The sequence below is a fragment of the Dendrobates tinctorius genome, unplaced genomic scaffold, assembly GCF_039654945.1.
Source record: "Dendrobates tinctorius isolate UK_male_01 unplaced genomic scaffold, ASM3965494v1 ptg000073l, whole genome shotgun sequence".
In the NCBI taxonomy this organism is placed as follows: domain Eukaryota; kingdom Metazoa; phylum Chordata; class Amphibia; order Anura; family Dendrobatidae; genus Dendrobates; species Dendrobates tinctorius.
Window position 1 is genome coordinate 13,266,584 of NW_027361741.1, and position 24,679 is coordinate 13,291,262.

The 24,679-nt window shown below is 39.2% G+C and overlaps 1 protein-coding gene across 1 annotated transcript in view; it reads left to right on the plus strand.

Annotated features, from left to right (window-relative positions):
* The window catches only part of MYO18B (myosin XVIIIB), a 972,020-nt gene that overhangs the window by 7,917 nt on the left and 939,424 nt on the right, over positions 1–24,679 (plus strand). Inside the window, exons 5-6 of the mRNA XM_073582823.1 lie at positions 4,675–4,741; positions 8,171–8,283. Coding sequence (XP_073438924.1) covers positions 4,675–4,741; positions 8,171–8,283 — 180 coding nt within the window. The remainder of the gene's footprint in view (positions 1–4,674; positions 4,742–8,170; positions 8,284–24,679) is intronic.

Sequence of the window (24,679 nt, forward strand, 5' to 3'; positions counted from 1 at the left end):
ACATAGTGCTCCATACAGAATAATAGGCTCCACATTAAAAAAAATACTCACCTCTGCCCATTCCCCTGCTGCTCTGGTCTCTTCATGGTGTCTTCAAATCCTATGCACATTTTGGTACAGTGGGTGCATTGTAATGACGTTATCATGCCTGCTATGCTGAGATGTCAGAAGCAGAGGGGGATTGATGGGAGAGAGAATGTCAAGTAACGCTCCCTCCTCCTTCATTGCTTTCAACTGTTATCGACATCTAGGCATCATACGCCAAATATACTCACCCTGCGGGTAAGTTTGACATGCAGTATGTGCTCTACATGCTACATGTAAAGCTTACTGATGTCTACTGTTTCCATTGATATTAGTTGATTGATCAGAATTTAAGCAGTTGGACCCACGACAATCAACCTACTGCCAGAAGTAATGAATTTTAAAGATTTGTTATTGAGAGACTTGCCATCCTAATGTTCTTTTTTTCTGGACAACCTATACAGAAATCCAAGTCAACACTATATATTGGTGTGGAATTTTGCGGAGTTTGAGCGAATCACTAAAATAAGCCAATTTCCACTTTACACATTGCAGAAGATTGCATCAGCCACACATGATCTCAGGCATAACAAGCAAGATTCCTGATAATCACATCACATAGTACAGTATATCCACTCAGGGGGGACTGTCATAGCCTGTATAAAAGCCAATGCAGGGGAAGTAGCAGCCATATAAGATTGTTTAGGATAGTAAACAGATCTCAGGTAAGAAAAGACAGCTCTGAAGCAAAGGATAAATACCTCAGACAGTATTATGTGGTAAAACTGGAGCACTGAAGAAGATGGTGTTAGTAGTTTATGAATAATATAGATATTCAATTGATAGTGAGGGAGATAAGAGAGATGCTATCAGCAGTTAGACTCAGTTTAAATGATTGGTGATATGATATCACTGGATTTTGTCCTGTGACATTTGAATTGCACACTTTTTATTCATACTTCATGCACAAGAAAAGAGCAAGAATGCATAATATTTTTTCTGAAACCAGTGTCAGTCAGAGACTGTGCATTTGCTTGTCAAGAGTGACTGTACGTTTCTTGTGCAATGCGTTTTATTGAAGAGTGAAAAAATGTATTTTTTTAAAATATTCCTCCAATTTCAGTCAGTTAATTGCAACAGTCTATCTCACAAACTCTCTGTGTTGCAAAATTAATTTGTTTTTGCACATCTGTTTTACTAATCAAATTTAACAGTAATACATGACACATCAATACATGTCTTAGGTGCTCGTTTTTTGGACTTGTATCTACATGGCATTTCTTATTTCATTATTTTCGGGGAGAGGTTTAAATTTTATTAAATATAAAAAAATAGACATTTATATGTGCTTTACTGATTCAACTTGACAATTCTGCATGTCACATTTATATTACAACCTGATGTCACATTTATTTTTCAGTATATGTAGTTACCTAACATTTCATTTTTGTCATTTTTGGGTAGAGGATTGTATTTTCTTAAATACAAAAAAATAAAACAATTAAAAAAATAGACATTTAACTCTGCATCTCTGTTTTTGCATACATATTTTACGAGTTCAACTTGACATCCATACTGTTATGCAGCTCCTATAGCCAACTGGTCCCTGCACAGACTAGAAAAGGCCTTTGCCGCACAACTAAATACACCTCCTTGGGCCCTGTTCCCAAAAAGGTTATCAAAGGGATTCTTATACCTCCTGAGGAACCATAGGGGAAGCCGCAACATAAATCCAACAAAGATAGAGGAAAGCATATAGGGAGACAAAAGAACCAAGAGTAAGAAACTAAAACACATTCACAAAGGATAAACAGCGATAAATAAAGAGGAGCAAAAAGCAAACAACATAAATGAAACCTCCCAGACCTGCAAACATAGAGAACAAGGGAAAGATGCTGGAGAGGAGAACTCACGATTCACAACTGGGGTTTACCGGACAAAGTAAACCCCTAGCTGAGGAACTGGAACTCCAAACATCTAAGTGGACATATAGCCAGCAAGTGATTTAAGTGAAAGGTGAACATATAAAGTTCATTCCAAAATGTGATAGGACAGAGCTAAAAGGGAAAATGGAAAACATCTGGAGAGAAGCCAACCCAGAAAGGAAAACCAAAACAATAGAAACCATCAGCATTTAGTCAGAAACAAAAAAGACTGTATCCCAGCGTTAAAGGAAACTGAATGTTAGGGTTGCGGATCGCACTAAATATAAAATAAATATAAGATAGTGCGATCGCAACCTGGGGTCTACTGTGCAGAGATGGTAATCTGCTGCTCGGTAATGGCGGAGTACTAACTGAACACCGGCGGTTAACTACTGACCCGGTTACTTCACAGAGCCGCTCTAATGTAAGATGAACGCTAGTGACGTGGTCACAGGACTCAGCCCCAAGGATACAGGGATGGAGTCCTTCTAGACCCACTCGTGCACAGAGCCGCTACTGCGGCTCCAAGGAAAGACGCTTGTCGAATGCTGTGCCCTGTTAGCTGTCACAGGGTGCAGCAGAAAAACGCTTACCATACTCAGTTTGTACAGTGCAGCTCTAGCGGACGCCACTAACCAGCCCAAGCTTAGGTCTGGAAAGTGCATTAGTCACGCACGGCGCAGCTCAAACGGAAGCTGCTGTACACGCAGTATTGTAGTGCCTTAGGTAGGAAGGACTTTGCCACTACAAGGTGCTGACTCTAACTCTAAACCTTATAACAAGCACAACCAGAGGGAGGGAGTCATAAGGAGTCAGTCACCAGTCTCATGCATCCATCATCACGCATACCACTAACAATATAAGTCTATATTAGCGCATGGCCGAGTGGCCATGCAAGTCTTTTATAGTGGTGACATTCCAGGACCTTCCCCGTGGTCCAATCGGAACAGGCATGGGACCTGAGCATTTGACCCCTGAACTCCAATGGGAGATTGAGCCACGGGCATGCTCAGTGGAGTGAAAAAGGGACTTAGTCCCAGGAGCGACTCGCCGCTGACTAGTGCAGGCTGCTATAGCTGAACCAGGGATGGCAGCAGCAACCACCCGACAGCACTAGCCTGAGCAAGTTGCCCGGAATGATCATAGAATCGTAGAGTTGGAAGGGACCTCCTGGGCCATCTGGTCCAACCCCCTGCTCAAAGCAGGATTCGCTAAATCATCCCAGTCAGGTCAGATATCTGTCCAGCCTCTGTTTGAAGACATCCATTGAAGGAGAACTCACCACTTCTCGTGGCAGCTTGTTCCACTCATTGATCACTCTAACTGTCAAAAAGTTTTTTCTAATATCTAATCTGTGTCTCCTCCCATTCAGTTTCATCCCATTGCTTCTAGTCTTTCCTTGTGCAAATGAGAATAAAGTTGATCCTTCTACAAAGCTGAGCAGGCTTCTCTGCAGCCGGGACTGAATGGGAGACCACAGACAGCAAGGCTCGGGATTCCCCCCATGCAGAGGAAGAAACCCGACTCCTAACACTGACAAAGCAGCAAAATGTCACCGGATTGATTCCCGAAAATGAGTCATGACACATTCAGTACAAGCTACAATTATACTGCGGCCTGCTGCCAGATTTTGCTTTTGGCACATGTGCCTATTTAGTGTTTCATTCACCAACTTTCTGGCAAGGGATGAATAATAGGGATCGAAAAAAATTGTCAAAAGTTAATTATAGTGTTGTATAAAATGTATGGTTAAAAAAAAAATGGCAATGGATGGGTAATGTAAAAAAATACCATGAATACGACTATGGGAGCTGTGAAATGGAGCAGAAGCACCATTTCTTCCACTGACACCAGCCATTCGGATATCATTACTACCAAATGCAGGACATTTGGCCTTTTTTGCCTTAAGCATGTATATTACTGGGAAGGAAGTGAAGGATGCTATGGAATATTTAGCATATCACTTAACCCCTTCACATCAGCATGATGTTACCTCTGACAATGACACTGTCAGTTTAAGTCAGTGTTATCACAGAATAGATTGATTGACCATTTTTATTTTTAAAAAGCATAAAAATGTCTGTTAGTACACTTTTTTAATAAACGGAGTGTTGATTATTACCGGATTAACATCCACTTCTTTTGTCATGTTTGTTTGATATTATTAAGGCTGTATTTATCTTAAAGAGCTTGAAAGGGGTTGGAAATAGTCCTAGAAGACCTTAGAGTGTTGCACACATCTTTTCAGGGCTATTGAATGCTTTGCAGTATTACGATTTGCAGCAAATCAATTGGAAGCAAACCTAATTTTTGGAAAAACATTCATTGAACCTGGTTAATTAGAATTTCCAAAGAATCAATCATTTTCTAAGTGCATTATATTATGCAAAACTATGTAATGATATTGGGGAAATAACTTACTTGGAATATATTGATACAAAATAAACATATAAATTACATAAAAGAAGAAGAAAAGGTTTTAATTTAAAAAAAATTAACTTGTACTTCTAGAATTGTTATGATTTGCATAAGATGATAATGTTCTTAATGTCTCTTTCAATTCCTCTAAAAAAATGATAAAAAAGACCCCAACTGAGTAATGGAGAGGGGAAACGTAGTATTCTTGCACATTATTAATGAGTTCCTGTAAAAGAATGATGGTATTGCAATCTTGTTTTGAGTCTACATCTGTTAGATTACACCCTCGTTATTGCGTTCTCTCTAGGTGCCGGAAGACGTTTGGTACGAAACAGAGCAAGTCTGGTTTGTTCATAAAGATGGCTTCACACAGGGTATGTCTTATGGAGTTGTAGAATTACTGCATATTTTATCTGTTTTCATTTGTCTTCGAGTATAATACAACAATAGAAAGACATCTGCTAATTATTTTCTCATTACAATTTTGATTGTTAAAATCTCGGTTTCAAAAGAATCGTTTTCTCTAAATTTCGATATAGCAGATGAAGTTTGTCAAACTTTTGGTATTTGTTATCCTATCATCTAACAGTGATGATACAGTAGAAGTTATCTGCAGTTGACCATTAGTTTTGGATTGACCAGTAGCCATTAGCCCTTATAAATACCAATACCTTAAAAAGATCCTTTACTTTTAATATTTTCAACTGTGTAATGGATACTGAAACGCTCTGCAGATTGGTGGGTCCTATCTCTGCACTTGCTCATAGACTTTCCATTGTTCCTATACATCATTTGTGAGCGCTCAGACCTCAGAAAATTTTGGAGATGTACAGTCACTGGCAAAAGTTTTGTGACTGACACAAATTATTTTTTTTAAATCTTTTTTTAGATTTGTATTGACAAATACATCAAGTTTATGCTTTTTTATGAGGATCCATTACTGTTGACATAACAAAGGACTCATAGTAGAGATCACACTTTCTTCTCCTTACAATCATTTTTCTAGATGTCCCAAGCAGTCTGAAAGAGGCTTTATCAGTGAAAATAACTCTATCCCAGTCCTCCTGTATGATTTATAAAGTTATTTTCTCTCATGAAGCCCCCTACAGATTGTTTGGGACATCTGGAAGAATGATCGTATATTATGCTATTGGGAATAGAAAGCGTCCTGACACCACTCCTGTGTGTGATTGCTTTTCATCCTAGGTGTAGGCTCACTCAAAATTTGGCCTAAGAATACTACCATGAATAAAAAAATTGTATCTAAACATCCTCCAAGAGCAACGTCTCCCAACTATCCATGAGCAATTTGGTGATAAGTAGCAAAAAAAACTTTTTGAGTCTATGGTTAGGAAACTCTCCAGATGTTAATTCCATTGAGAACCATGTGGGCATACCTCAAAAAGCATTCAAAAACACAGAAATTGTGATGTATTACATGCACTAACTTGGCAAGAATGGACTGTCATCAGTCAGGACTTGGCTGATGATTAATGATTAATAAAAGTCACCATCGCCCTCAGTGAAAGAAACTCAAAGAGATGTTCTCATCTTCTTTTATTCAGCACCGTCACCTTGCAAAACAAAAATCCATGGGATGATAATGTTCCTGAAGAAAACAAGATGAGAACAACTCTTTAAGTTTCTTTTACTTACAGTGATGAAGATGATCAATATGGGCCTGCAGCATGGTCGCTCTGCTGATCCGAAGTCAGGGGTCTCCCAAATTGCTAACCAGTGGCAGACTCTGATAGAAAAGGGCTATTGCAAAAGAAATAAAGCTCTGGCAAAAATTAAGAGACTACTGCACAGTTTTATAAAAAATTAGCTTCTCTACATGTGTGGCAGCCATTCCATTCCAGTGTTAGTTGAATTCCAACCAGAGTACACCTCATTCTACTTAATGTGCTTCTGATTAGGTGATCACCTGAGCCAAATCTTATTTAATGAAGGAAAGTGTAAAATTACCCTGCTGTGGTGTTCACAATCCTCTTGCAATAGGACAAGCTGGATGGCAAAGCAAGTGCTAGTAATATCCCAAAAGTAATAAGAATGAAAAAATACTTTTATCCATGCCAATGGAGTTGAAAATAAAAGTCTTGAGTGAGGGAAAAAAGGGCACTATTCTGGCTTTACTAGCAGAGGGATACAGTGAATGTCATATTGTCTTAAAATTTCTAAGATGGCAGTCCATTACAACAAGGTCAAGCAGCAGACATTGGGGGAACAAAGCTACAGACCTGCGAAAACAACTGTCCACTGACCGGGATGACCATCATCTTATTTGAATGTCACTCAGCAAACGCAGCATGACATCAAGTGACCTACAAAAGGAATGGCAAATGGCAGCTGGAGTGACGTGCATGGCACGAACAGTTCATAACAGGCTCCTAGAGGCAGGGCTCAAGTCATGCAAAGGTAGGAAAAAGCCTTTTATCAATGAGTAGCAAAGGAGAACCAGGCTGAAGTTTGCCAAAGACCATAAGGTTTGGACCATAGAGGACTGGAGTAAGGTAATCTTCTCTGATCAGTCTAATTTTCAGCTTTGCCCAACACCTGGTAATCTAATGGTTAGACGAAGCACTGGAGAGGCGTACAAACCACAGTGTCTTGCACCCACTGTGAAATTTAGTGTGGATGAAGGACCACCACATCAAATGCCTGTCATGGCCAGCCCAATTTCCAGACCTAAACCCCATAGAAAACCTCTGGAATGTAATCAAGAGGAAGATGGATAGTCACAAGCCATCAAACAAAGAAGAACTGCTTAAATTTTTGTACCAGGAGTGGCATAAAGTCACCTAAAAGCAGTGTGAAAGACTGGTGGAAAGCATTCCAAGACGCATGAAAGCTGTGATTAAAAATCATGGTTATTCCACAAAATATTGATTTCTGAACTCTTTTTGAGTTAAAACATTAGTATTACGGTTTCTAAATGATTATGAACGTGTTTTCTTAGCATTATTTGAGGGCTGCAAGAACTGCATTTTTTTGTTATTTTGACCATTTCTCATTTTCTGAAAATAAATACAAAATGTAGTGCTTGGAAATTCAGAGAAATGTTGTCAGTAGTTTATAGAATAAAAGAGCAATTTACATTTTACTCAAAAATATACCTATAAAGAGAGAAATCAGGCAAACTGAAAATGTTGTAGTGGTCTCTTAGTTTTTGCCAGAGCTGTATATAGGAGCTCTTTATGGTCCTATAATGCATCATAATGCACAATTCCACCTATTTGGGAGGTGAAAATGGGCCCCCTTACATCCTGGACTGCACAGTTTGCACCAATGGTATGTCCGCTCCTGATGCGAACAGAGGCACCTTTACATTTTCAGCATGGGAGAAAGGCAATGAACTGAAGTTGGCCAGATACAGCCATCCAGCCAGCTCCAGACCATTGCCAGCAGACTGTAAAGCATAGCACTTGAAAGCAACGTGTGCTTCTTTACTTAGGTATCTGGTCCCTCTGAATTTGCAGGGAGTTCTCTAACGTAGGCAATGAGCTTTACACTATAGAATTAAAAATCTCTCTGTTCTCGAGAGGACCCTATGTTGTTAATATACACTATTGCTATTTGCTTACTATAGGGTATTTGCTCATTTTGTTACTATCTTAGGTTTTGTCTGTTAGATGGCCACAGTGTGAGCATGCTTCTACACGTTGCATGTACTGTATTCCAACTTATGCTCCAACTCATTTCTTTGTTTTTGCTTTCATTTAAGATCTTTAGACAAAACCTTTAACTAATTTAACTAAACTTTATTTTATTTTGTATTTTTTTTTTCTTCTACATGAGTATAGCAACTGAACTTAAACCAGATGTGGGAACACCAGAACTAGGGGATGGAAAAGTCAGGATACGTATTGATGCTGAAGATCAAACTTTAGATGTGGATGAAGAGAACATTCACAGGGCAAGTATATGATAAAAAAACCTTTCCTCAAACAGAGCCTGTCAGCACGATTTTGTAATGTACAGTAAAGACGTGGCGGTAATTGCCCTGAAATACTGATTACATTGATACCATTGGTGAAGAAATCTGCTTTGTGGTTCTTCTTTAATTACCATGTGAGGTTTTCTGCTAATTACACTCCGGTGCACCTGGGTGGGCTGTAGACTGGGTCTTCTCCCTGTTTGTGATTCCCGCCCCTCTGGCTTCGGTCTGTGAATAACAGGTCACTGATGAGATCTCAAACAGAGGAGGCAGGTCATTCACAGACCAGAGGCAAGCGGAGGGCCTGGAATCACAGACAGGTGTAGGGAAGTTGGACTGACAGACAGTTCTGCCTGCAGTGAGAGGGAGAGGGGTAGTGCAGTGTAGGTGTGAAAGCGCTGAGGTAAAGAGATAGGGTGCCGTATTATAGTTTGACCATTAGAGGGCAGTGGAGAGTGTAAGAGTGGGACTGAATAACTGCCATTGGTCAGAGAAACTGTCAGGTGATAGTGGGCAAGCTACCAGGACTGGGAGTATAAAAGACTAAGGGAAGGTTCTGGAAAGTCCAGTCAGTGAGGGGAGCACACTATAGAGGAAGTATTGCTGTGGAAATAGAGACAGTAGAAAGGCTCCAGAGAGGACTGACGGTTGAGGTGGTCACGGGGGGTGGCCCAGAGGACGGTAGCCGCAGATGAAGACGGTCTGTGGGTATTGAACGGACGGTGTACTCAGATTGGTGAAGCGCTGTGGTGGATGTGCCTAGGACAGCCACAGTGAAAAGAGCCACAGAGGACTCCACGATTATAGTGACAAAGGAAGTGAAGGTACCCGGGCCTGCACACAGAGAAGTGTGAAACTGCTGTGATGAGCTGTGGTGGTCGTCAGAAGGACGGCCAATAAAAACAGACCTGTTGAATACAAACTCTGTCTCAGTCTCGTGTCTGTCTGCGGCAAGAAGTAGGTCACCCCCCTGTCGGTTACCCTACCTACACAGGGAGGAGAAGACCCCATGGATAGTCCAGTCCCTGTGCACTGAAATCTCATTAGCAGAAAACTTCAAATGGTGATTAAATAAGAACTATACAGTGGATTTCTTGTCCAAAATTCTTTAACTACTTCACTTCTTTTTCATTCCCAATTTGTTTCAATAAACCAAAGCTTGCTAACTAAAGTGCCCAGTTTAAATGGAGCATATATGCACACCATTGCTAAGTATGACTATCTCCAGCAACTTCATAGGCAATGGATAGAGTGAAGGTGCGCATGCTGCCATTTCTCCATTCAAACAGGAAAATTTAAAGTTCTTCCTTTAGGATTGGTAGTGGATCGTGGGACCCACCAATGATCAGAAAGGTATCACCTATCCCATGGATCTTTCTAGTGCTTCTAGGGGGTACCATGGCCCATAAACATGGTTCTATATTGCCTATTGTAAAATGCAACGCAAGGTTTCTATTTCTAAAAAGGCTGGAGGTTTTATTACTCTATTTTTTAAAGGTCCCCTTCTATGATTACATTTAAACCATTTGTCTTTACTATTAAGTATTACTAAGTCTCAGTATTCCGTTCTGCAGCAGCCTCTCACACAGTCTAAGAAATAGTAGAGAGAGTCACATTGACTTGAGACCTGAATAAACTGGGTTCTTAAATTTTTAGCAAATCAAGATGAAAACCATTGGTGTTCTGTTTATTTGACTGGCTGGACTGAAAATATATTATTTATGAAAGTCTTATTGATTTTGTTCTCTAGGACACTGCAAAACTATTAAAAGCAAGAGAAAAAGATTGTAGTAATTATTTATTGGTACTATGGTCTCAATTCATTAAAATTAATGTTGCGCTGCCAATCTAAATGAGCGGGACTGCTGGAATAAGATGCGTCTAATTTATTAAGAATTAATACATTAATGAATTAGTCACATCTTACAAGAGCTATGTGCCTTCGACAGAAACATATCTCATCCAAGAGCTGTACTACATTTCTGGGGTATGTTACGGTGCTAAAGTGGCATACTGAAACTTTTCATGAATTTGATGCCCTGTCCCGCCCATGCTCTTTCCATATTGGTGTGCCTTGCCGACACTTGTGAGAAAACGGCAAAAGTTTAATTATTTTTGCACAACTTCTGAGTTGCGGAAACATTGAGTCACATATTAAGGTGTTTTACATCAGAAACACCTTAAAGAATCGACCCTTATGTGTCTAATCAGATATTAAGCTAATTTATTCTGCATACATCACTAATACCAGAAACTTACTTTTTTTTTTTAATGAAATGAAGTATATTACCTGCCTGCCAGCAACCCCCAGTCTTTTGTCTTTGCCAAAAAGGTCTTTGTATCTTTGTATATAATCAAGTAGCTCCACCATTTAAAAAAAATTGTAAATAACAGGGTACATAATAAGCAGTGAAGAGATGAAGTTGGATGCAGCCGTAGTTTATTGCCAGACTAAATACTGTGAGTGGGGGATGAAGATCAGAATTAGTCGATGGTCACACGATCAGTATTTGGTCAGTATTGGGGTATTTTTAAGCCAAAAACAGGAGTGGAAAAATCAGAGGAAAAGTATAATAGAAACACCTTACCACTTCTCTTTTGGCCCAATCGGTTGAAAATTGAAAACACAAGCACTCTTTTTTCCACATATTTCCGAAAATACTTTTCCCCACTGAAATAAAAAAAAACTATGCATGTTTCACATCTTCGTAATAATACTGCCATGTAGAATGATATTGCTGGGTAATTTATCATGTAGTGCGCTACTTAAAAAAACAAAAAACAAAAAAACAATTGTGGAATTGTGCTTTTTTTTACAATTTCGCTGCACTTGTACTTTCTTTTTGCAGTGATTCACATGATAAAATGAACTCTGTCTTTCAAAAGTACAATGTGTCCTGCAAGAAACAAGCTTTTAAATGGCTATGTCAGTGGAAAATTAACAAAGATTTAGCTTTTGGAATCAAGAGAGGAAAAAACGAAGAAGCAAAAAAAAAAGAAAGGAAAATTGCCATGTTGGGAAGTAGAGATGAGTGAACTTGTTCCCAAATGTTCGCCAAACTCAAATTCAACACAAACGTAGCTCATTCGGATTTGTATTCGGATTGCAGAGCAGTTTTCTTAATTTTTTTCCTGCAAAAGTCAGCCAAAGTTCAGTAAATGATTGAGTTCACTAAGGCCAGGTTCACATAGCGCTAATGCAGTCTGTTCAACGCATAGCCCTGTGTGTGAGTGTGTGAGGAGCGCTGCGGTTAGCTTACCTTCCGGAGAGCAGGACCTGAGACACGTGACCACTGAGGGAGTGGCCGGAGGCAGAGCCAGACACTGAGTAGCGGCGGTGACCGGCAAAGCTGGAGAGTAGTCTGAACGTGCCGAAGTCAAGCCAGGAGGTTGATAAAGTGACAAAGGGTGAGATGCTAAGAGTGGTCAGGATATAGCAAAAAGGTCGGGAAGCCGGAGATAGCGGGGCAGTACAAATGGGTCAGACAGGTGGGAAGATAGAGTACTAAGCCGAAGGTCAGAGCCAGAAACAGACATCAAGGACAGAGTCACAAGGCAATGCACAGAACGAGAAAACAGACCAGGTCATACACAAGAAAGCAATCGGATTAAACAGTATGCAAGCACACCAGCAGTCAGACACACAGCCAAGGCAGAGGTATCAATGACAAGGATCCCCAGATGAAGGTGGCTAAATATAGCCCTTGCCAAACAAAAAGGAGACCATACAAAATTAACCCTGAGAGGACAGGGAAGGAACCCTGTTCACAACCATGACACTTATATAAAGAGAGACATGTATTGCGACATTTAGACAGTAATTATGAATGTATTGAAGCCCCTTCGTGTTCTCACCCACAAAACCCCATTCATAGCCATTGTAATGTTTGAAAGCTGTTAACTCTAAACATTCTAATCAGTTATCTCCAGTAATTTGATTTCTATACACCAAGTAGCTGCTCACCTCTCTCCCCCTCCCTATCATTTTCTGAAGAGATGCAGTTATAAATCACCAGTTTGCCATTTCAAAGCAGGTCTCCTAATCACAGCTCTCTGCTCTTGCTCTTTGCTCTCAATTTCTGGAGCTGTGTGCTTGTTCAAATGCCTGTGTATCTCTGTGTATATAGTGATAAGTGTGTAGACACCAGAAAAAAACACTGAGGGCTGAATGTGGTACAGCAGAACTTTGGCTGAGCAGTTCTGCTAATACTAAAGTTCTACTATACACGCAAGCTGTCCCTCAAGGAGAAATGTTTGCCCTGCCAGAAACCAGGCAGTAAGGAGACTGTAAGGAGATTGCAGAGTTGTAAGTTGCTCAGAAGCCAACTTAAGAATAGCCCTTTAGTTTTTTTCTAAAACTATCACCTAGAAAGAACAATGGTGACTCCTTGTCTGGAACACACTTGAGTTTGAATGTGACTCAAAAGAATGATGCAGGTTATGGAAATTCTGTAAATCAATTGTAAAGCCTAGACTGTAGGGTACAAAAGGTTCCTGTGTGCAGCCAGGTAATTAAATGTGGTTACTATCAGTAAGTTATATATACATATAACGTGCCCTCCGTTCTACAAATGACCTAAGACTAACATCCCCCGTAATCCGAACCTCGCACCTCCGTCTCCAAGACTTCTCTCGTGCTGCTCCAGCTCTCTGGAATGCACTTCCCCAGACGATCAGACTGATACCTAGCCCTGACCTATTCAAGCGCGCTTTGAAAACCCATCTCTTCAAAGAAGCCTATCACATCAACTACTCAGCAAGCTAACTTTGCCCTGTTCCCTCCTTCCAAATATTATTCTGAATCTGCACCCTACTATTCATCTGTCTCCACACCCTTCATGCACATGATAACTGCACTTGATACTTGTCTATTGCGCTTAAACACACGGGCTGATGACCGGATCATGCAGCTTTATATGAAAATCCCTATTATAATTGCCAGACCTGAATTAACAAGCATTTCTCACCTACTGTGTCCCCCCATTTCCTTGTAGATTGTAAGCTTGCGAGCAGGGACCTCACTCCTAATGTCATTGTTTGAATTGTCTTAACTTGTATTGAATTTATTGTCTGTACATGTCCCCGCTTAATTGTAAAGTGCTGCGGAATATGTTGGCGCTATATAAATAAAAATTATTATTATTATTATTATTACATATACAGTAACTATGGTCCTTTCTATGCCACTTTCTTTTCCCCTGTGTTTAGCATATATGATGGGAGGGTTCTCGACATACACTGTTGACTACATATGTCAATAGAGCTCTTTTTCCAAATGGATGCCAAAACAAGTGTCTTTTTGGTTTCTGTCTGGCTGGTATATGTTAGTATATGGCATAAAAAAGGAAGTCTATGGGTGATAAATGCCACTTTATGGCATTAGTAACTGGCATCCATTTAATACGTACCTGATGGGCTTTTATATAGCTTTCCTCTCTTACTTTACAAGATGAACTCGGTGGAATTGTGTCTTCTTTCAACTTTAAAAATATTAACTATGAAATTACACATCTGTTAACCACATGCAATTATCTCCTATGGGTGATGGATCCATTAAAAAAAATGCTTAACAATGTTTTCTGTCACCCATAGACTTTAATGGCATCAGTTAAACAAATCTGTCATGAAAAGGTCATGACATATCAATTAAATGGATCCCATATTAATCTATGGGTGACAGATGTCATTGGTAGGTATCCATCACATACTTCCATTTAACATATATAAAGCAAGCACATCAGGATTATTTTCTGGAGTATACATTAAATTGAGGTCATAAAACATAGTATGAACAAGGCCTTAGCAATCTATTGTTTGAATGTCTAAATAGCAATAAAATACCATTGCATATGGTTTTATAGCTAATTTTACATCTATAAATAATGACGCACAATACAGAATGGCTTGTGGACCTCATTTTTGTAACCATTCAGAAGTGTATAAAGAGTTAGAACATTTGTAGTTACTAGACAGAAAGATACAGATGGATAAGAACATTTGGAGTCTACGAAACAAATATAAATAGATAGATAGATGGATAAAAAACTTATAGAAGTACAGCACAGTTGGGAATAGGGTGCAAAGCCTCGCAGATATATACCAGTCCTTGTGAATAAAATCAAAAAAGATTGAGGCAGCACACCATATTAAAGTTGAAAAAATGTGCTTTTTTAATGGCTCATATAGCGACGTTTCGGTTCTAAGTGTGGACCTTTCTCAAGCCTCAAGCCTGAGAAAGGTCCACACTTAGGTGTGCTGCCTCAATCTTTTATTGATTTTAGATAGATAGATAGAAAAATAAAAGCATCACTTTTCATGCTAAAGTGGATGTGCAGTCCCCAACTTTATCACCAAAATCTCTTGTATACAAATCAAGAAAATGGGGGCAGCACTTCAAAGTCAGATAATAAAATTAAATTTCTAAAAATTTGTAAAATTCATTAATTTCTCATTACCTTTTTCTGGGGGCGTAAAAAAATAAAAAAAATAAAAAGACACCCCGGGAAAAAGCTAATGTGAAACATGCATTGAGGTTTGTATTTCACCCGCCCAGGATGTCTCAACTCCTCCTTCATCATTGGTATTTATTCCATATTCACTTTTGTAATATATAAAGTCTTTTGTCCCTTGGCTTACAATATGGTTACAATATGGTTGCTACCTATTGCACTGTGACATTATCACTTGGTTTTTGATTCTAAGCTGTGGTTTTTTAGGATGTATCCTTAAATAATGTCGCCACATTTTGGCATTATTAAACACAGCACTTGTTGCAAATTGTGATCTATCTGTATTCATGTTCTGGAGTTCTGCATGCATTTACATGCTTTATCATTGAGTTGGCCTCTGTGTGAGTGTGTTTCTTTGTTCCACACTCCCATTTTTCCTTATTTTGGTTTTATTTTAGTGTTTTTGATATATTTCAATAAAGTTTATGATAATTTTTTTTTGCTTACACTGTTTTTTGGATTTGCATACGCACTGTAAGTACTCTGTTGTACAGTAGGCCATTTATAGGTATTTATGCTTAACAATGATTGTGAGAAAAATATTTGAGGGGCTTGTAAGCGATTATATATAGAAGTATATATTTGAAAATAATATTATAAGTGATAACCAACAGGGTTTTACCAAGGACAAAAGTTGTCAAACCAACCTGATTAGATTTTTTGAAGAGTTGAGTAGTAGCCTGAACAGAGCTGTGGATAAAATGTTTTCCGAATTTGCAAAGACATAGACACCTAATGAGGAAATGAAGGTCTATAGACTCAGAAAATAAGGTTTGTAAATGGACATCAAAGATCTTAAATGGTCTCCAGTTTTAAGTGATGTTGCCCAAGGTTCATTGTTGGGCCAAATGTTACTCAGCGTATTAATGTTTTAGAAAATGGGATTAATAGTGTTGTTTCTATATTTGCAGATGACACCAAACTATATAGTATAGTGCATTCTTTGGAAGAGGTTCATAAATTATAAACTGACTTGGACAAACAGTTTTGTCATTCACTTGGCAGATGAAGTTCAATATGGAGAAATATAAAGTTATGCATCTGGGCACTAATAATATATAGGCATTGTATATTCTACGGGAGAAAAACTTGAGAGTCACTGGTAGAGAAGGACTTGGGTGTATTTGTAGATTACAGACTAAATACAAATACAGACTAAATAACAACATGCAATGTCAAAGAGCAGCTTCTAAGACCAGCAGAATATTGTCATGTATTAACAGAGGCATGGACTTGACCCACAGCGATGTAATACCACCACTTTACAAAGCATTAATGTATTCTCATCTGGAACATGGAGTTCAGTTCACACCATTTCATAGAAAGGATACCCTGTAGTTAGAAAAGGTACAAAGAAGAGCCACAAAACAAATAAAGGACATGGAGGATCTAAATTATAAGGAGAAATGTAAGAATTACATAATAACCTTGTACAAGTACAGAAATAACCCATAATAAAAGAATGGTCAAAACTTGTTTCGCGTAAAACCATATGAAAAGACAAAAGGGCAATCTCTCAGTGTGAAGAAACAAAGTTCAATTTACAGAAATAACGAAAAAAGTTTGTTCCAGCCCCTTAAAATTTTTTGAACTTTATCATTCCAAAAGTAGAAAATTCACACGGTAAAAACTCCACAAGCAGTGTGCAACTGTCGGTACAAGCGACGCGTTTCGATCTATTGCAGATCTTTCTCAAAGCTCTGCACCCACTAACTTTCCTGAACATTTAAGTCAAGCAGATACCAACTGGAAAAGCTTGGAAGAGCTTGGAAATGAGCTAATTGTTTGGCAGGTGCCGATCTATATTGACTTTCCAACATAATTGGTTCCCACCTGGTCTCTGCATCACACATTTAAAACAGACAGAACATATAATATAAATCAACAATTATATACAAATAAAACAAAAATTCATTTCGCTTTAATAGTGATACATAATTTCATCCCGCTTGGTAAAGCCATTTGGTACCCTAGTATTAAGATAATATAGCCAAAAGACTTCACGTGTGAGGAGGCGTCTTTTGACATCTCCTCCACGTTCAGACCTCTAGATTTGTTCTATTCCGCTGACTTGTAATGATGCTAGCTCGCCTCCATGTTCCAAAATAAAGTGCTTTGCCGCTCCCGATATATTGCAGCTAAGGGCTCATACTCACTGGAGCGAAAATCGGACGAGTGCAATCCAATTAAAAATTGGATTGCACTCTGACCAATGTTAGTCAATGGGTGACATCTCACTTGCGATTTTTTTCCCATCCGAAATCGGACTTTGCTGCTATTTTCGCTTGAAAATCGCCAATGCAAGTCAATGGGTGTGATTAAAAACGGACCAAAAATGGACAATCCGTTTTCTATCCGTTTTAAATGGATACATTACCATTCTGTGTCATAGAACACTGTAAATGGTCCTGTAAATGACTGTAGAAAAATAGTTGCATAGAAAAAAAAACCGCATGGCATATGAATGGAAAACGGATGTAAAACAGATGGTGCGAATAAAAATCGCATACAAAACGCATGACAATTGCATAGTTTTGGTTGTTTTTTTTCTGTCCAGAAAATGGACCCTTTTTTACTCGCAAATGGGTATGAGTCCTTATTGCGTTATTCTGGATATCCCTCAGGTGCTCTGTAATGCGCATTTTTAATTTATGCGAGGAACATCCTATGTATGACATATTACAGAGGGAACAATTTGTTTTATACACCACATTTTTGAAATTGCAATTGATATATTTTTTAATGTTGAACTCTTGTGTATTTTCCTGATTTTTGAATGTTTTAGATACAATTCATGTTTGCATGTAGTGCATTTTTACTTCCACATTTATAGAATCCCTGAATCAACAACCAAGTTTTTTTTCCTGCTTTTAGAACTATACATGCTTGTAGACACAGAGTTCCCTATAGTTTTACCTCTTCTTGCCACTACATTAATCCCACCATTCAATATTGTAGCTAAAAGTTTGTCCTCAAAGAGAATTGGTAAAAACTTATTAATTATAGATTTAATTTGTCCAAACTGTGCACTATAGTGCAAAGAAACATATAATTAATTTTTATTGTTATTTTTATTTCTGTTTCTATTTTTTTCATTGTTTTTATTTTTTGTAGTGGTAGATGTAATTAAATTGTCCCATTCGAACATACAACACTGCCCTTCACCTCTCAAAACAAACCTATTTCAACACCCTCATCACCTCACTGTCCAATAACCCGAAACGTCTCTTTGACACTTTTCATTCTCTACTCAACCCAAGAGTACAGGCCCCAACCACGGAGCTCCGAGCTGACGATCTGGCCAATTACTTCAAAGAAAAAATTGACCAGATCCGACAGGAAATTATCTCCCAATCATCTCCTACCATGCACTGTCCTCCCTCCCCCACTGCATCTAGCTCACTCTCTGATTTTGAACCAGTCACAGAAGAAGAAGTAAGATGGCTCCTTGCATCTTCTCGCCCAACCACTTGCACCAGTGACCCATTTCCATCACATCTACTCCAGCCTGTTGTCACCCCTCACCTAACTAAAATATTTAACCGTGAAGAGAAAGAAAAAATAGGATGGCACTCACCGTTCATGTGAATCAAATCACTTTATTTTACATACACAAGGCATAGGCACGGGAGCAATGTGCTGGAAGACGGACAACAGCCGTTTCACGCTCAATACGCTTCAACAGGTCCTATCAGTGATTCACATGAACGGTGAGTGCCATCCTATTTTTTCTTTCTCTTCACAATGAAATGTTCTGTTTTTTCAACATGGGATTGAGCACCCGTTCCAAGTGGGATTAAGGTGTTTTTTTATTAATGTGAAAAATATATGTGCAGACATCCAGGGTATTTTTCCACACAACGGTGCCGGATATCTATTTTCTCAATTTGTGGACAGTAAAATATTTAACCTCTCTCTCTCTTCTGGTATTTTTCCCTCCTCATTTAAGCATGCCGTCATACATCCACTACTTAAAAAAAAACATCTCTCAACCAAAACTGTGCTGCTAACTATAGACCTGTCTCTAATCTTCCCTTCATCTCTAAACTCCTGGAACGCCTGGTCCACTCCCGCTATCTCTTTGATAACTCTCTTCTCGACCCTCTCCAATCCAGTTTCCGCTCTGTACACTCTACTGAAACTGCCCTCACTAAAGTCTCTAATGATCTAAATCAAATGGTCATTACTCCATGCTAATTCTCTTGGATCTCTCTGCAGCATTTGACACTGTGGATCATCAGCTACTCCTCACTATGCTCCATTCCATGGGCCTCAAGGACACCATTCTCTCCTGGTTCTCCTCCTATCTCTCTGACCGCTCCTTTACTGTATCTTTTGCTGGCTCCTACTCCTCTCATCTTCCCCTTACTATTGGGGTTCCTCAAGAATCAGTCCTAGGCCCCCTCCTCTTCTATTTGTACACTGCCCCTATTGGTCAAACAATCAGTAGATTTGATTTCCAGTACCATCTCTATTCTGATGACACCCAATTATATGCTTCTTCTCCTGACATCACGCCTGCCTTTCTAGAAAACACAAGCGATTGTCTAAACGCTGTGTCTAACATCATGTCCTCACTATATCTGAAACTGAACCTGTCAAAGACTGAACTCCTTGTGTTTCCTCCCGCTACTAATGTACCTATACCCAACATTGCCATTTCCGTGTGTGGTTCCACTATTACTCCCCAGCAACATGCTCACTGTCTTGGGGTCATGCTGGACTCCGAGCTTTCGTTTGTCCCCCACATACGATCACTGGCTCGCTCTTGTTATCTGCACCTCAAAAGCATTTCTAGAATTCGACCTTTTCTTACTTTTGACTCCGCAAAAACTCTTACTGTTTCTCTTATTCATTTTCATCTCGACTATTGTAACTCTCTTCTAATCGGTCTCCCTTTTACCAAACTCTCCCCCCTCCAATCTGTCTTGAATGCTGCTGCCAGGATCATATTCCTCGCCAATCGTTACACCGATGCTTCTACCTTGTGCAAGTCATTACACTGGCTACCCATCAACTCCAGAATCCAGTACAAATTTATTACCCTCACCAACAAAGCTCTTCATGGCTCAGCACCACCCTACATCTCCTCCCTTGTTTCAGTATACCATCCTACCCACGCCCTCCATTCTGCTGATGACCTGAGGTTAGCATTCTCAATAATCAGATCCTCCCACTCCAATCTCCAAGACTATACACGTGCTGCGCCAATTCTTTGGAATGCACTTCCCAGGTCAATACGATTAGTCCCCAATCCCCACAATTTTAAGCATGCCTTGAAAACTCATTTATTCAGACTGGCCTATCGCCTCAACACATTAACCTAATCAATCCCTATGTGGCACAGCCAAAAGTTTTTACCATAGCCAGGTTCCCCACATCATCTTCCCACATGCTTTATGCATCCATTAGCCCTCTGCGTCTGTACTGTTACACACTTAACATTATGGCTGGTCCATACAATCAGGGAAACTGTTACCACCCACCTTTCATGTCTCTCTTTTTTTCCTCATAGATTGTAAGCTTGCAAGCAGGGCCCTCATTCCTCTTGGCATCTGTTATGATCTATGTGATTATTGTTATGCTGTAATGTCTATTGTCTGTACAAGTCCCCTCTGAAATGTAAAGTGCTGTGGAATATGTCGGCGCTATAGAAATAAAATGTATTATTATTATATTTTGTCATCCGCTATATGTCTCGCTCTATCTAGCATCCAATCAGGATATTTGCATTTTTTGAGTTTTTCAGCTACCATATCAAACTCTGATTGCATATTAATCTCATTACTACAATTCCTTTTATGCCATATATATATATATATATTTTTATATATATATATATATATATAAAAGAAATATCCTGATTGGATTTTAATTTTTATGTCCTTAACCCCTCAACCTCCAAGGGTGGTTTGCATGTTAATGACTGGGCCAATTTTTACAATTCTGACCACTGTCCCTTTATGAGGTGATAACTCTGGAACACTTCCATGGATCCAGGTGATTCTGACACTGCTTTCTCATGACATATTGTACTTCATGTTAGTGGTAAAATTTCTTTAATAGAACTTGCATTTATTTGTAAAAAAAACAAAACAGAAATTTGGCGAAAATTTTGAAAATTTCGCAATTTTCCAAATTTGAATTTTAATGCCCTTAAATCACAGAGAAATGGCACATAAAAAACTTAATAAGTAACATTTCCCACATGTTTACTCTACATCAGCACAATTTGGGAACCAAAATTTTTTTTTGTTAGGAAGTTATAGTTATAAGGGTTAAAAGTTGACCAGCGATTTCTCATTTTTACAACATCATTTTTTTTTAGGGACCACATCATATTTGAAGTCACTTTAAGGGGTCTATATGATAGAAAATACCCAAAAGTGATACCATTCTAAAAACTGCACCCCTCTAGGGGCTCAAAACCACATTTAAGAAGTTTATTAACCCTTCAGGTGCTTCACAGGAATTTTTGGAATGTTTTAAAAAAATGAACATTTAACTTTTTTTCACAGAAAATTACTTCAGGTCCAATTTTTTTTACTATACCAAGGGTAACAGGAGAAATTGGACCCCGAAAGTTATTGTGCAATTTGTCCTGAGTACACTGATACTCCATGTGTGGGGGGAACCACCTTTTCAGCACATTATGAGAGCTATAATTTTTCCATATTTTGGCCTACAGAGTCATGTGAGGTCTTATTTTTGTGGGACGAGTTGACGTTTTTATTGGTACCATTTTTTGGTACATAACATTTTTGATCGCTTTTTATTATGATTTTTGGGAGGCATAATGAACAAAAAGAAGCATTTCATGAATTTTTTTGGGGGGTCGTTTATATCATTCCACGTGTGGTAAAATTGATAAAATGGTTTTATTCTTTGGGTCAGTACGATTACAGTGATATCTCATTTATATAATTTTTTATGTTTTGGCGCTTTTATACAATAAAAATAATTTTATATAAAAAATTATTTTTGCATCGCTTTATTCTGCGAGCTATAACTTTTTTATTTGTTCGCTGATGATGCTATCTGGCAGCTCATTTTTTGCGGGACAAGATGACATTTTCAGCTGTACCATGTTTATTTATATCAGTCTTTTTAAACGTGTGTTATTGCACTTTTTGTTCGGCGGTATGATGATAAAGCATTTTTTTTTTGCCTTTTTTTTGAAGGGGTTCACTAAAGGGGTTATTTTTTTTATTTACATAAAGAAATGAATTTATTGCAGAATATTTTTTTTTCTTTATTTAGAAATTTTGTAAAAATTATTTTTACACATTTTTTTATTTTTTACATTTTATCGATCTGACAGGCCATGTAGGAGGCTTCTCAGAGCCCTCAGCGCCTTCTCAGGAGGCCCTCGGAACAACATGACAATCCCTGCGTGATGCTTCCCTATGCGCCCAGAACACTGCGATCATGTGTAATCACAGTGTGCTGGGGGTTAATGTGCTGGGAGCGGTCCGTGAACGCTCCTGGCACATAGTGCCAGGTGTCAGCTGTGATAATCAGCTGACACCTGGCAGCTATCAGCCGCGCTCCCCCCGAGAGCGCGGCTGATCGCATATGATGTACTATATCGTCCGTGGGAATTAAGTCCCAGGGCACATGGACGGTATAGTACATCATATGTCAGAAAGGGGTTAAACCAGTTAGTTATATCACACAACAGTAAATAAATAACATTTACCACATGTCTACTATACATCAGCATAATTTTTGAAACATAATTTTTTTGCAACAAAATTTACAAAACCAATTTTTTTAGGGACAATATCACATAATCACATTTGAAGTGACTGAAGGGTCACCATTTTAAAAACTACACCCCTCAAATTTCTCAAAACCATATTCAAGAAGTTTATTAGCCCTTTAGGGGCTTCACTGGCATTAAAGCAATATTGAATGAAAACAAAAATTCTTCTTATTACCCACAAAAATATTGTTTGCTCTACATTTAGCATTTTAAAAGGTTAACAGGAGAAAATGCACAATAAAATTTGTTGTGCAATTTCACACAGATACTCCGTATGTGATGGAAAACTACTGTTTGAGCGCATGGCAGGGCTTGGAAGGGAAGGACCAAAATGGTCTGGAATAGATAGCGGATGTCATGTTGCGTTTGTAGAGCCCCTAAGGTGCCTAAACAGTAGAAAACCCCCACAAATGACCCCATTTTGGAAACTACACCCCTCAAGTAACTTCTCTAGATATGTGGAAAGCACCTTGAACCTATAGGTGCTTCAAAAATTTTTAGAACAATGACCCGTGAAAATAAAAATCACATTTTTCCCACAAAAATGTTGCCTTAGCACCAAATATTTCATTTTCATAAGGATAGCAGGAGAAAATGGACCATACAATTTGTTGTGCAATTTCCTGTGAGTATACCCGATATGAGGTGGAAAACTACTGTTTAGGCACACAGCAGGGCTTGGAAGGGAAGGAGCACCATTTGAATTTTGTAGCGCAAAATAGCTGGAATAAATAGAGGATGCCATGTCACATTTGCAGAGCCCCTGATGTACCTAAACACTGGAAACTCCCCCAAAAGTAACTCCATTATAGAAACTACACCCTCAAGGATATTATCTAGAGGTGTGGTGAGCACATTGAACTCACAGGGGGGTCTTCATAGAATTTTATAACTTTGAGCAGTGAAAATGAAAAAATACATTTTTCCCACAAAAATATTGCTTTAGCCCCCAATTGTTTATTCTCTATGAGGATAGCAGGAGAAAATGGACACCAAAATCTGTCGTCCGATTTCTCCTGAGTATGTTGATACCCAATATGTGGTGGAAAACCACTGTTTGGGCACACGGCAGGGCTTAGAATGGAAGGTGTTGTGAATTCTCTTTCTGGGCTCCCTCTGGTGGTTACTGAAGGTAGTGGAGCTGGTCAGATTGACAGAGGTGTTGCGAGTTCTCTTTCTGGGCTCCCTCTGGTGGTTACTGGAGGTAGTGGAGCTGGTCAGATTGACAGAGGCTTGCCACCTGATAATGATGATGACGATTGGAGATCTGGGGTTTCTGACTGGTGTATTTAAGACAGCTGACTTCCTTCAATCCCTGCTGGTGATTGTCTTCCTGTGCCTTCTGAGGTCTGATGTCTCCTGCTCTGTTCCTGCATGGTTCAGCAAAGTGGTTCATTTGCTAATCTTTTTGCATTTGATCTGGTTTTGTCTATCTCTGCTTTGTGCGAGTCAGCTTGCTCCTGCTGGGGCTGTGCTGGATCACCGCCCATATGTTACTGCTTGGGTCAGTTTGTTCTGTCCCCTATTGTATTGGTCTCTCTTTGCTTTGCTTTCAGTATATACCAGAGTGCTGATATAGTGGGGGCGAAGTCGTGTGACTTCAGTGTTTTTTGTGCATCAGACGTGTAGGATTTTTCAGGGTTTTTGCGTGATTGCAGACAGTGTCTTTCCTTTCCTGTCCTCTCTAGTCAGTTTGGGCCTCATCATTTGCTCAGTCTATTTTTCTGCCTGCGTTTGTGTTTTCATCTTGTCTCATCGACAATATATGTTTGGGGCTGTCTATTCCTTTGGGGTCTGCTCCGGAGCAGTTTACATTTCCCCTTTCTTGCTTTAGGCTGAGTTAGTTCTCCGGCTGTGCCGAGGCATCTAGAGCATCGTAGGTACGCTCCAGGGCTACTGCTAGCTGTGTGGATAGGATCAGGGGTCTGCAATCTGCTTAGGTACCAACCTCTCTGGTTTTCTGGTGGCTTAGCCTGGTCCTGCTATCCTCCTCGGTGACCAATTCATAACAGGAAGGACCACCAATTGAATTTTGGAGTGCAATTTTGGCTGGCATACATTGAGGATGCCATGTCACATTTGAAGAATCCCTGATATGCCA